The 11,832-nt window shown below is 39.2% G+C and overlaps 1 protein-coding gene across 1 annotated transcript in view; it reads right to left on the bottom strand.

The window, feature by feature from the left end:
- Window positions 1-8,589: 8,589 nt before the first annotated feature.
- Window positions 8,590-11,832, bottom strand: part of hs6st3b (heparan sulfate 6-O-sulfotransferase 3b) — a 69,075-nt gene continuing 65,832 nt past the window's right edge. Inside the window, exon 2 of the mRNA XM_053440364.1 lies at window positions 8,590-10,045. Within this exon, the coding sequence (XP_053296339.1) occupies window positions 9,277-10,045 (769 nt within the window). The 3' untranslated portion in view covers window positions 8,590-9,276. The remainder of the gene's footprint in view (window positions 10,046-11,832) is intronic.

Below are 11,832 nucleotides of genomic sequence, written 5' to 3'. Positions count from 1 at the left end.
AAAACAAGGTTTTATAATGGTATCTCCTAACTCCCACCCCCCATCCGACAGACGCAAAGTGGTACGATCCACACGAATGCCAGTAGGCTAAGAGGGCAAGGGTTTGCTTGTTACCAAGGGAACAGCAATAAAAGCATGTGAGATTTTCTGGATTATTTTAATGACAACAAGCTTTTACACACAAATGTAAACATCAGATGAGATAAATCAAATGTGTTAAAATAGATTCGACACAGATAAGTTCATTTTCAGACCAGGCATTTGCAGTTTGGATAAGGAAATATTCCACAATGGCATAAAACTGCAACTGTCTGCATGAGACATAACGATCGTGGAAGAATTTGTGAGGGTAAAAATGTTTGACGGGTGTGATATAAGAATCAAATAGACTAACGATGGCCGAGTGTCATCGCTGCTCAAGGTCAAGTAAGAGGGATGCTGCTAACCCAGGTAGCGTCAGGCAGAGGACGGAGAGGAAGGACAGGGAGGAGGAAAAAAGAGGGATATGTTTAATAATCTGAAATAAAGATGACAAATAACACAATGTCAAAGTACCTTATATCCTTGGCCAGTTGCATGGCTTGCAGTTTTTTTTCTTGTCCTTTATTTGCCCTGATGGAGAATATTTTCCCTGTGGCAACAGCATATCCCATTTCTATCTTGTTAACCACGTTTAATTTAATTTAATTTGACATCTTATCATATAATATATAACAATATTATACATCCATGTATCAGTGTAGTGTTTGGTGTACAAGCTGTCTGATTGTACTTTCAATTTTTCCACTACTACTTTAGTCTGTATCTACTCTCTTTTATCTACTCTACTCTATTTTGGCTCTCTTTTTTTCTACTACTACTCTATATGTATTTCTACTGTCTTTTTTCACTTTTTGTACAAGCTTGTTTTGTTTGAAAGTGCTGTATGAATACACTTACCACTGTCATATTATATTGTATCATTATTACTTTGTGCCAAATTGGTACAGGGACAGCATTAACATACATATAACACCAAACCACACATCAAAGCAGAGAAGGGATAAGAAGCCTGTCAATGAATTCTGTTGTTGTGATGGTCACACTCCACCTAAATAGCAAACAAACGTCATACAAAGATTTCTTTGTGCTGAGGATGGCGGCAGCAGCTCTTTCTAGCTCCAGCAGAGGAAAGTGAAAGCGTCCACACACATTCAAAAATGTCAATGCTTTGAGTGCTTTGGATTTTTATTCAGCGGGAAATGTGCAGTACATTAGTCATTTAGTTGAGTAATAAACAACGCTGTGACTGTTGTGTTCAGCAACTGGCAATTAATTAAAATTGTCAATGAAGTTTAAAAAAAAATAAACAAACAACACAAACAACAAAAACACAGACACACACACAGTTTTGGCTAATTGATTCAGTGCCTCTTTTAAGTTTCTCGTGGTTTCTTCCAACAACAGACGAGATTCATCTGACCTGTCAGACCGGAGACGTGGCATCGAGGGCCACATGGAAAGGTCACCATTTGAATCCCTTTGAGGGAAATGTCACTGTCAGACCGAGTCAGATGTAAGAACAAAGAGAAGGCTTTCATTCTCTTGACCTTCATGCTGTTTGTTGTTCCCACAGTTTGTTATTTACTGTCCATTTAAGTGGCATCGCTCCCCAACTGAGCATCTTTAGTCAATGTCTGCGTTCTTTATATGACTATGCCACACACTATCATCTAAATCTTCAAAACCGTCTCAAAACCGACAAAACTAAGTATTTTATATCCGAGGAAAAGCTTTCAATATTAACTGCTGTGCTTTTCCTTGTCACTTGTTTGGGGAAATCATTTTAAGTTCAATTTAAAGCTTGTCACTCTATAAATAACAAATAATAATGACCTGAACTTTTCCTATTCATATTTATAAAACAAAAATTGGGAACCTTTTTGGATTTACTTGAATTCTAAAACTGTATCTCGCAATATATAAAACACACAGCACCAATAGCACAATTAATTATTATCATGATTAATTATTGATTATTGAGGGCAACATCAAGTGGTGAAAACTTACGAAAGATTTGAATGAGATCTGATTTTCTTAGACCATCTCAAAAATCTAACTGTTTAAATAAGAAACAGTTGAACCAATTGAACCAGATTAACCAGGTGAGACACGAAAAGTAGCAGCTCTATCTTACCTCCACTAGATGTCAGTGTTCTCTAAAGTATACGTTCACAATCTCACAAACGCCAATATGTGGAGTTGTCTGCAACTTTTCTGATTCAAGCACTTTCATGTCCTGACCTCACTGCAGCCATGCATTGTGGGTAAGTAGACGACCTGCATAAGAATCCATACACTTCATTATTGATTCCAGAGTCCTGCTTTAATATTCTCTGATCTGACCTCTGGCAGAGGAGATGTTCGACCAAGCCAGATTCATCGAATGCAGTGAACTTTAGTAGAATCAAAAACAAACCTACTGTTGCTTTTTATTATCTATTAAAAATTTGTTTGCAGAACAGAGTTGTACTAACTTTATCGTCAACCAAAAATAAGTAGATCTGATCTAGTGATTGTCTTTATACCTCTTTCATTTTTGGGGGTAATTTTATTGAAGACTAAAAAAGCATAATTCTTATCCCTTCATATCCGAATAATGCAGTCCAGAATCACTGTTTAAGACGACGTTGGCACTAAATGTTTTAAATCACATTTTCCTTTTGTGTACCAGTGTTTGGTATCAGGCCCCAGATCTTGTGCTGACAATAGAAGCTCAGCAAGTGGAGCACTGTCTTCGAGCAATGCTGCTGCTTTATTTTCTTTAAATCAAGTCATTACACACATCCTGCGGTTAAACATCGCAGATAATAGTCTGCGTACCATCTGGAAATGATTTTCTGCAGCCGTTTACTGAAATGCTGAGCCAGCCATCCATACTGTACAACCTGAGGGGGGAACAGACGGCTCTGTGTGTCAGGAGATACCGAGCTGTAATGTTAACTGTGTCTCACAAAACACCAAATTGTCTTCATGATGAGCACTGAACCACTTTGGTTTAATGGTGACAGGGTGTTCATGTTATTCTCTGGCACTATTGTGGCACTTGTTTAAGCCCAAATCAATGATCTCATAACGATAACATTTAGTTTGCTACATTCCATAGCTTTTCAGGGCAAAAGAACAATATGTGTGACATGAAAAGTTTTGCTAATAGACAGTAAAAGTCTGGCGTTAGTTTCTCTCAAGAAATCGTTGGGGGGAATGTCTTGAATGTCATCACAAAGATGCGTACCATGGTAATACTAGTGCGGGTAAAGATATCAGACATAGAAGCAAAAAGCTGGTGCAGAGGAAATCAATCTGGTTGTATACAGGGAGCAACACAATACCCTGGTTTACAAGGGGAACTTGATTTCTCACCTTTTACGTAATTGTGATTAAGGAATCTGATCCGTTTTAAAACGTTATTTTTATCAGTATGTATTAGGTATCTTAGTAATCATGAGATGTAAGATGATGTGCATGTATTGATTTATTTGCATATGATCCGTCATGTGACTGTCTGCATTGATCATGTGACTGCTTACAATGATCATATGATGATTCAGAGGACATGAGGCTTCTAAGGTTTTTTAACCAACCACCTTCTTGAGTGCATCAGATCCCTTCAACTTGTCCATAGTAAATTTGTGTTTACTGATTATTATCGTTTACATGAATTGAAATAAGTGAAAATGTCAAGAGATTATCATCTGTATAAAAGCCCCATTTACCATCTAACCTTCCTAGCACAAGAATAAGTTATAATAATCAGATGAATATGCACTAGAGAAGGCTATTTCTGACTGACCATACGTTGTGTTAAATATGTTGGTTTATAGTTATTTTAATTATTCTTGTCTATGGTGTTACATTGTAACATTGTTACATTGTAACACCATAGATCATGACACCTAGAAATCAGATCTGAGCTCTTTAATTAGAATAACCATATACCAAAATATTTTAAACAAATAAAACAAAGATCAATACAGCATTAATATTCTGACCAATTCAATCTATATATACGCCTTGAAGATTTGGTTAAAAAAAAAAAAATATATACGTATATATATACACTGTATAAGTAAGGAGCGATAGAATATGCTGTAAATAACCCTAGTGTAATATTTACAGATGTACTGATAGACTGATGTCATCCCCTGTGTTTTTCCCAATGAATGCTGGGATAGATTCCTTCCTCCCCCTCCCAGATAAGCGGATAGAACAGATAGATCTATCTTGACTATCCGTCAACAGAATCTAGTCCAGCATGTGAGCATTTGCTTCTTTTTGTAATGGAACGGTCTTTTTACAGATAATAACTTGACTGAGAAAATAAAAGCAACACACATCAGGATGTCATGACCATTCAATGCTTTTATTTCTGATATCTTAAGCAGAATTCACTCTTTTTTTTTATCAGGTCAAACAAGAAAAATGGCAGATTAAATATTACAGGCCAAAAGGCCTTTTTCATTTCATCACAAGACTTTTAACATGTACATAGAAATTCTTACACCAAGAAAGCTCTCTTCCACTTATTATCACTGAGGTGTTGGTAATACTGGTAGTTTCCATCAGGCAAAGCCATTCTATAGCAACAGTTAAAATCATAGGAATAAAGAAATGAATACAGATAAATCAGCTTCACAGAGAGACGCACTTTCATGGAGTGGCAGTAGATATTTATTAAAATGCTCCTTTACCATAGTTTTATGGGAATGGCAGTATAAGTACGCGTGAGAATGCATGTTTGTTTTTATTCATTATATTATTTACACCACAATCGGAGAGTTTTTACTTCTCAATCTTCAAAATTGGTAGAAAGCCTTTTAGGTGAAGCAAATATTTTTGAAATCTCAGAAATAAAAAAGCCTGGATTTTGAAATAATGCTCTTGTTTTATTTTTTTATTTTTTGGAGCAGTTTAAGTTTATTTTTCTGTTCTCAGATATGCAAGAAGCAGAAAGGGATGACAGGTAAAGCAAAGGTGGGAAATAGATCCTGACCTCTACAAATTATTTATTCACAAGCACCCTTAAAATGTGAGTTTCCTATCTGCACATCGTTGTTGATGCAAAGGCAATGAATTAATGCAAAGTCAATGATTTTAATAACACAATGATCCAACATGCAACATTTTATTCTTCCCTTCATTTACACATCATTTAAACTTGGTTAGTGCTCACGACACTCACACACACACACACACACACACACGCACGCACACACACACACACACACACTCTACTGTATAACACATTTACAACCCTAGAAGAAGTGTTTCATTAGTAGCCATACAGCTCTTGTACTGCTCATGCGGTGCTCATGGCTTCTGTCACAGAGGAGCTTATCACACAGTTTATTTAAAGAATTGTCCAAAAACAAGTGGCCTTTAAGCGACTGCCATTTTAAAATAGAAATCGAATTAGCAGTACATTCAAAACACTGTATATCTGATTATAGCGTTATTCAGATTCTTTGGCTGAGAAAAAGCAGCAGTGTAACAACAGGCTGACATTTTACTGGTTATTAAATCAAAGTTTTGCTAAATAACATTAATGATGGCTCTGTTCTACCCCCTTTTGGCCAAGACACACCAATACCATTACATATATATCTAATCACGTAGGTTACGTTAAATTTCTAATCCACTACGTTTACACTTTGGTGAGATTCAACCAGTGGTTCCCAATATGTTTTGGCTTGTTATCAATATAATTTTTTTTCATATTAGTTAATTACAATGCTTCCTTATCTCTACAGTGGTAATACAGAACATTAACCCATAACAGCATTAGCCTTTATATATGTCTGTCAGGATTTGCTCCAATGCTGGACATCATTTGACTGTCGGTCCTTGTTTTTGTAATTTCACGGGCTTTGAATTTTCATTTCATTTTGTTGGACTTGTTATTTCCTTGAGTTTGAGGGTTTGGATCTTTGGATTTATAGTTCAGTTTGGATTTGTCAGTTCCTGTTCTTCTCTGAAGTTTTTTTTCCTTATGTGTTGATCTGTTTCTTTACTTCCTGTCTTTGTCTGGTTTCCCTCCTGTGTGATTGTGTGCCCAGCCCTCATGTGTTCTACCTTTGTTTAATTATCTTCCCCATCATTGGGCATTAAGTGTCTGCAGAGCTCCTCAGTCGTCTTTGTCGGTTTGTATATTTGTTTCCTGTTCAGCTCGGTGGCTCCGTGTCGTTGTTCCCTGGAGTTTCTTTACCTTTCAGTTTATTACACATTCCGGTTATTTGCCCTCTGAGTTTGGATGATTGTTCTTTGGGTTTCCATCTCCCCCCACCCTGCTATGAAACACTAAAAGTAAGTACATTTAATGACATTTCTTCACTGCTATAATCTGGCTCCATTACTACAAACCCCACAGTTGTTGTTCTGGTGCTTTTGCTTAACTAAAGGATCTGAGCACGTTGTGCACCACTGAACAGCTCTGATTAAACCACACCCACACAGTCCTGATAATGTGAAGGTTTTTTTAAGGTTAAATTCTTAATTAAAATGCACAGGAATGTAGTTTAACCAACTTAAAAGATGATTGCTGTGTATTAAGTCAGAAACATTTGATCCTTTAGAGAAATATTCAATAACGTCGGGACTTGAGCAGAAATTAAAGCTGTATTTTCAATCATAAAGGTTCTGTCAAACGTATTAATTATTAGATATTGTGGATGATACATCTATTTTAATGTTTCATGAATAGCATGTGAACCTTACAACAAATTATTATGGCCATATTGAAGAAAACTTTTTTAATTTAACTCAATAAAACCTCAAGAGTATGAGAATACCCTCATGTTTTAATGAGAAAAATCATAATTTACGAGGATGAAATCTTCACACAATAAGAAACTCAGGGCAAGGATATAGTAATAATTTAATTAGGAAAATGCCATTATAGTCATAATCCCCCCATTAAGTGGCATTAGTACTCTAGAAAATACTATTGTATAACTGTAGTGAAGTTTAAATCCCAATTCCATTTGAAATCTATTGGATAGAGAATAATAAAATTGCGTTAACATAATTTTATTGCAACGAGTTTTCTAGGTAAAATTGCAAATATCCCAAATGTGCCTATATTTGAGATGACAGTAAATCTGATTTTGTTGGTATTTCATGACTACATCACAAACTGCATGATGATGGATGTAATTCTGATTTAACCTCGCAGACTGATTCAGTATTCAGAACTGTAGCTGGCACCTACGTGTGAAACACTTGATCGAGTGTCATCAATGTGATGAACACGACTCACCTTCGTTCCGCCCCATCTATCCACACTGAAGTGCACCAATACAGCTCAAACAATCAAACCTGCGCTCATTCAGCTCATTCACTGCATCAGTGCGTAAATCATCCGAACACGACAAAACACGAATGAGTCCTGAAAATTTAAGAAAAACATGTCATCTGAGGTATTTGAAGAAACATGAGAAATGAACAGCAGCAGGTGAATGACTTCAGTGTTGACATCTAGTGAACATTTAATTTGATAAGCAGGGATTTTGACCGAGATAAGAGGCATCGAACGCATGACTGAGGCCTATTTAACCATATGAAAGCAGGGACCTCTCTCATCCTCGTGTGTCGCTCCGCTGATTGGATTTGAGGGATTGGAAAATGATCGGGCAGGAGAAATGACAGAGTGTTTAATTTCTCCACTGTCTGCTTTGAGGCTGGTCTTTGTAGGCTGGCACTCATGCTGGCATTAGAGCGCCCTGGCTGCCCACGGTGCGGCTGCAGTCAGCTCTACAAACATGTAAAAGCAGACAGTGTGACGGGGAGGGGCATGAGCACTGAATGCTGATCATCTCATTTACAGTCGGGCCACACACCAGCCATGCTGACACATTTCATCACCTGTACTATTGACTAACTTCTCCTCTGCAACCCCCCACGTCAGAAAACGTGTGTGCTCGTCTCATTGCACGATACTTGTTTCCATTTCTGATATTAAAAAAAAAACAAAGTTCTTGCAAAGGTACTGGGAGAGACGTTTTTCTCAGCACGATGTCCCCATTGTGAGCTTTATGTGCACAACATGATGTATTTAGGAGAAGTGTTCTCCTGCCAAGTATTGCACTTTGAAAATAATACTGTATATGTTGCACTGCAACAAAAATATTAGCATCAGTATTGTAAAATTTGGTTTAAAAAGTAGGTACTGCATGCATCATAACGCTGGACTCACAGGTGTGTGTTGGGAGGCGTCAACCAAAATGCTGCTCATTGACTGAATGCAGTGACGTCATGCGTTGCCAAACTGCATTCTGGTTCAGTAGCATCACTTTGCTCAGTGATCAACTTTTCATGTACCAGCCAATCAAATTGGGTTCAAACACATACTCAAGCAGCAGCCAATCAAATCACAAAGCTGGTGCGTGCTCATCTGATTGTGGGTATTATTTCTTCATGTACTTCGCTTTATTATTGTGTTGATAGCTAGCATGGCACATTAGCACGGAAACCGGCTATGTTGTGTGTCCCAAGCATGAAACATGTGATTGTTGTCGTTATGGCGATTCCTGCCGGAACGAAACGTCGGACACACCGCCAGGCGTACACAAAACGCACACTTGTGAGTCCAGCGTCAGATAGGGTTTCATCAGCATTAAATTAAAAGCAAATATATTCTGTATTTTGTGTTTATTCCCTTTGGTTTACAGTACTGTATATCTTTTGGAAATGATTATCCCCAATTAGAAGTATAACATGTGACATGCAACCATCAGTTCTACAACTACAACTTTCAAATGGAAAAAGTTTTCTACCAGTTGCAACAAAGACAATGACTTCAGTGACATTATTTCATTTTGCACTTCATGTCAAAATTGAAAGCATTGCAGTCTCTGCCAGGCTCTTTAGATTGTGTTTTTCTCTTCACCTCAGTTTACTGTCTTTTTTCCCCCAACAAATGATAAACAACAAAGGCAAAAATTAATGACAAAAAAAATATATAAACGGCATTTAAAGATTTAAGACACCAAAAGGCAGTCCAAGGCAGAGCTGCTGTGAGACTCACAGACTTGGCAGTTTTCGTAAAGAAACAGCAGAGCGCTTGGATCCCACTGAAGCTGAGAGACGGATAGATGCGGGAGACAGATTAATGGTGAGACGGGAGGAGAGAGACATAGGATGTGCAAGAGAGCGTCAAAGGAAATGTTTGATGTAGTCTGTGAGGAATCTCCATCGGCCACTCTCTCTCTTTTGCCCCTCTCTCTTTGTGGGACCAAAGCTTCACCAGCGGGCCACTTGGCTTGTGTAGTCCTCAGTAGTGGTCGGAAAGTCCCCATCAGTCCCTTCCTCAAAACCTCCTCCCGCTCTCTCGCCTCTGTCTCCACCTCCTCTGTACTTGGGTTGCCACGGCCTGCCCTGCTCCCTTTGCTCCCTCAGCCAACGCCTCTCCTCGCGCCGCTTCAAGCGCACCTCCTGGTGCTCCCTCTGGCGGGTGAACTGGAATCGCTGCAGGAACAAGTCCTTTGCATACTCGTACAACTGCACGTCCAAGAAGTTGAGCTCCTCGATGTGTCTGCGCACGGACTCGCTCAGGTCCACGTTGGCGGCTCGCGTGCTGTTGATCTGCGTGAACGCGGAGATGAAACGCAGGCTGAACGTCCGCTCAAACAGGTACTGCGTCTTGCGCTGAAACTCCGTCAGGCCGTAGAAGGCCATGTTCTTCAGGTTGCTCATGGCGCTGCTCAACAGGATGTGGTTCCGCTGGCTCTCGTTCATCGAGGACAGGTTGTAGCAGCCGACCAGGCTCAGGTCAGCCAGCATGCGGACCTGCCGGTTATTGGCCAGGTTGGACGGGCAGTTCATGAAGTCCGTCAGGGTGACACCGGACCAGTCATCCCCGCTGTAGCAGGTGGGCAGCTCATCCTGGGTGGGGGAGCGTCCATCACACATGTGGAGGGCGGTCTTCCATGTGGCGCCACGCTGAACATGCTTCCACTCGCTCAGGTAGCGGGAGACTGGGTCGCGCAGCATGGTGATGTAGTAGAAGTTCCTGCAGCCAAAACAAACAGTTAGAGAGCTGTGAGCACATCATCATCATCATCATCACCACAGAGGGCTGCCCCACAATATACTGACAGATGGTGACTTTTGTCTGTGCATGAAACTTCAAGGTTGAACGCTAACTGGCAAACTAAAACTCTCCCTAATGATATTGTTATGGGTTTCTACATATTACCCTTGCATCAGAGCAACTATTTGAAAAAATATTAGGCTACTAGAGTTTCCATTCTGCAGATGTCCTACCTGCCATCGTTAAGAATAAATTGGAATTTAGCTACGATAGTAACCATTGGACATAGTGAGAGTGAATAAAACTGACGCAACTGAATCCCAAACATGTCACTGCTGCAAAATAATGAGGAAGTACCTCGAATCTGCATCACCTTTAACTGGGTAATATACCCATCCTTTGTCAGCAGAGCATTTTTACTTTGAAAAAAAAAAAAACGGTAAACAAGCACTATTATTTCTTTAAAAGTGAATATGCCAACGGGAGAAGACAATAATCCAGGCTGGCTATTTCACATCCACTCTAGTCCACCTTTGCAAATGAAAATTTTGATGGATAAAAAATGATAAATTTAGCCATTATATGTGTTTTTGAGTAACGTGAGACTTGTACTACAAAGCAGGATTTAAGGTTATTGAGGTGACTTCAGGTTTAGTTCAGGTTTGTCAGTGCGATGAAGTTGATTCACTTCTCACCTGGGTAAATCACAATGGGAATTTATGCTGAAAGGCTATAACCTGATTAGGAGCAGATTAAGTTTGTGGATTAAGTGACTTCAGATAATGAAATTATTTCCTGGGTATGATGAACTTGCTTCGTAGTACAGGCCACTGGTCTCTTACTGGCAGACATGTTGCTTATTTTTACTTTATATGCAGCAAGGGCCACAGGAACCGCAAGACACCCGCAAATCGGACTGTTGGTACATGGTGTCCGACATTAACTCATCAATGAAGACAAAAGTGGAAGCTTAACTTTGATAAATCTGTTTTCTGCAGAGGAGTCTGATAAAGCCCTTTGGCCTAGACATCCAGGAAAGCCGACAGCCCTGACAATAAAATGATATATAATACATTTTTAAAAACATAAAACCGAATGGGTAGGAATAGTGGATGATTGATGACATTTTGTTGGAGAGTGAAACTATCTGTCCTTGATGCCAAGGTTGAAGACCTTCGAGGACATCTCCTCTGCTGAGACACATCTTCATATGTCAAAGCGCATTCTGATGGAAAACAAAGAATCAGACAGGTGTTGGCCAGGTAAACCTCTCCGAAGATGAAGTCCTGTGAGTGCCGTGTGAATATTTAATGGCACAAGCCCCTCTCTGGAGGACGGTCTGGGCAGATAAAGTGGAATGTGGCGCTGAGCTTTCACAGCGACACCGGGGCTGCTCTCAATGCTGCTTCAGTTGATTCCACACAGAAAGCCTTGAATAGGACTCACCCAGAAGTGGAAAATAAAAAAGACGCCTGTGTTTGTACTTGCTTGTCCTACAGAGTTGGAGCCATTGCGGATGATAGGCTAAAAGCTAATCTGAAATTGTGCAGTCAGTAGAATATTTTGACCAAACCTTATTCAGGCTGTTGATAGCGGTAAATTTTCTTTTAACGATAACTTGATAAATCATCTAAATGTTCTTTATAATAAAAACTAGATTATATTATGGTATCTTTAGATATGAGATCATTTTTAGACCTAAAAAAGCTATTTAAATAACTCCTTGATAAAGAGAAATACAATTATTTTGATCGCTGATTAATAAT

The sequence above is a fragment of the Pleuronectes platessa genome, chromosome 14, assembly GCF_947347685.1.
Source record: "Pleuronectes platessa chromosome 14, fPlePla1.1, whole genome shotgun sequence".
NCBI classification, from domain to species: domain Eukaryota; kingdom Metazoa; phylum Chordata; class Actinopteri; order Pleuronectiformes; family Pleuronectidae; genus Pleuronectes; species Pleuronectes platessa.
The sequence above is the reverse complement of the archived record's forward strand: the minus strand, read 5'-3'. Positions and strand labels throughout refer to the sequence as shown.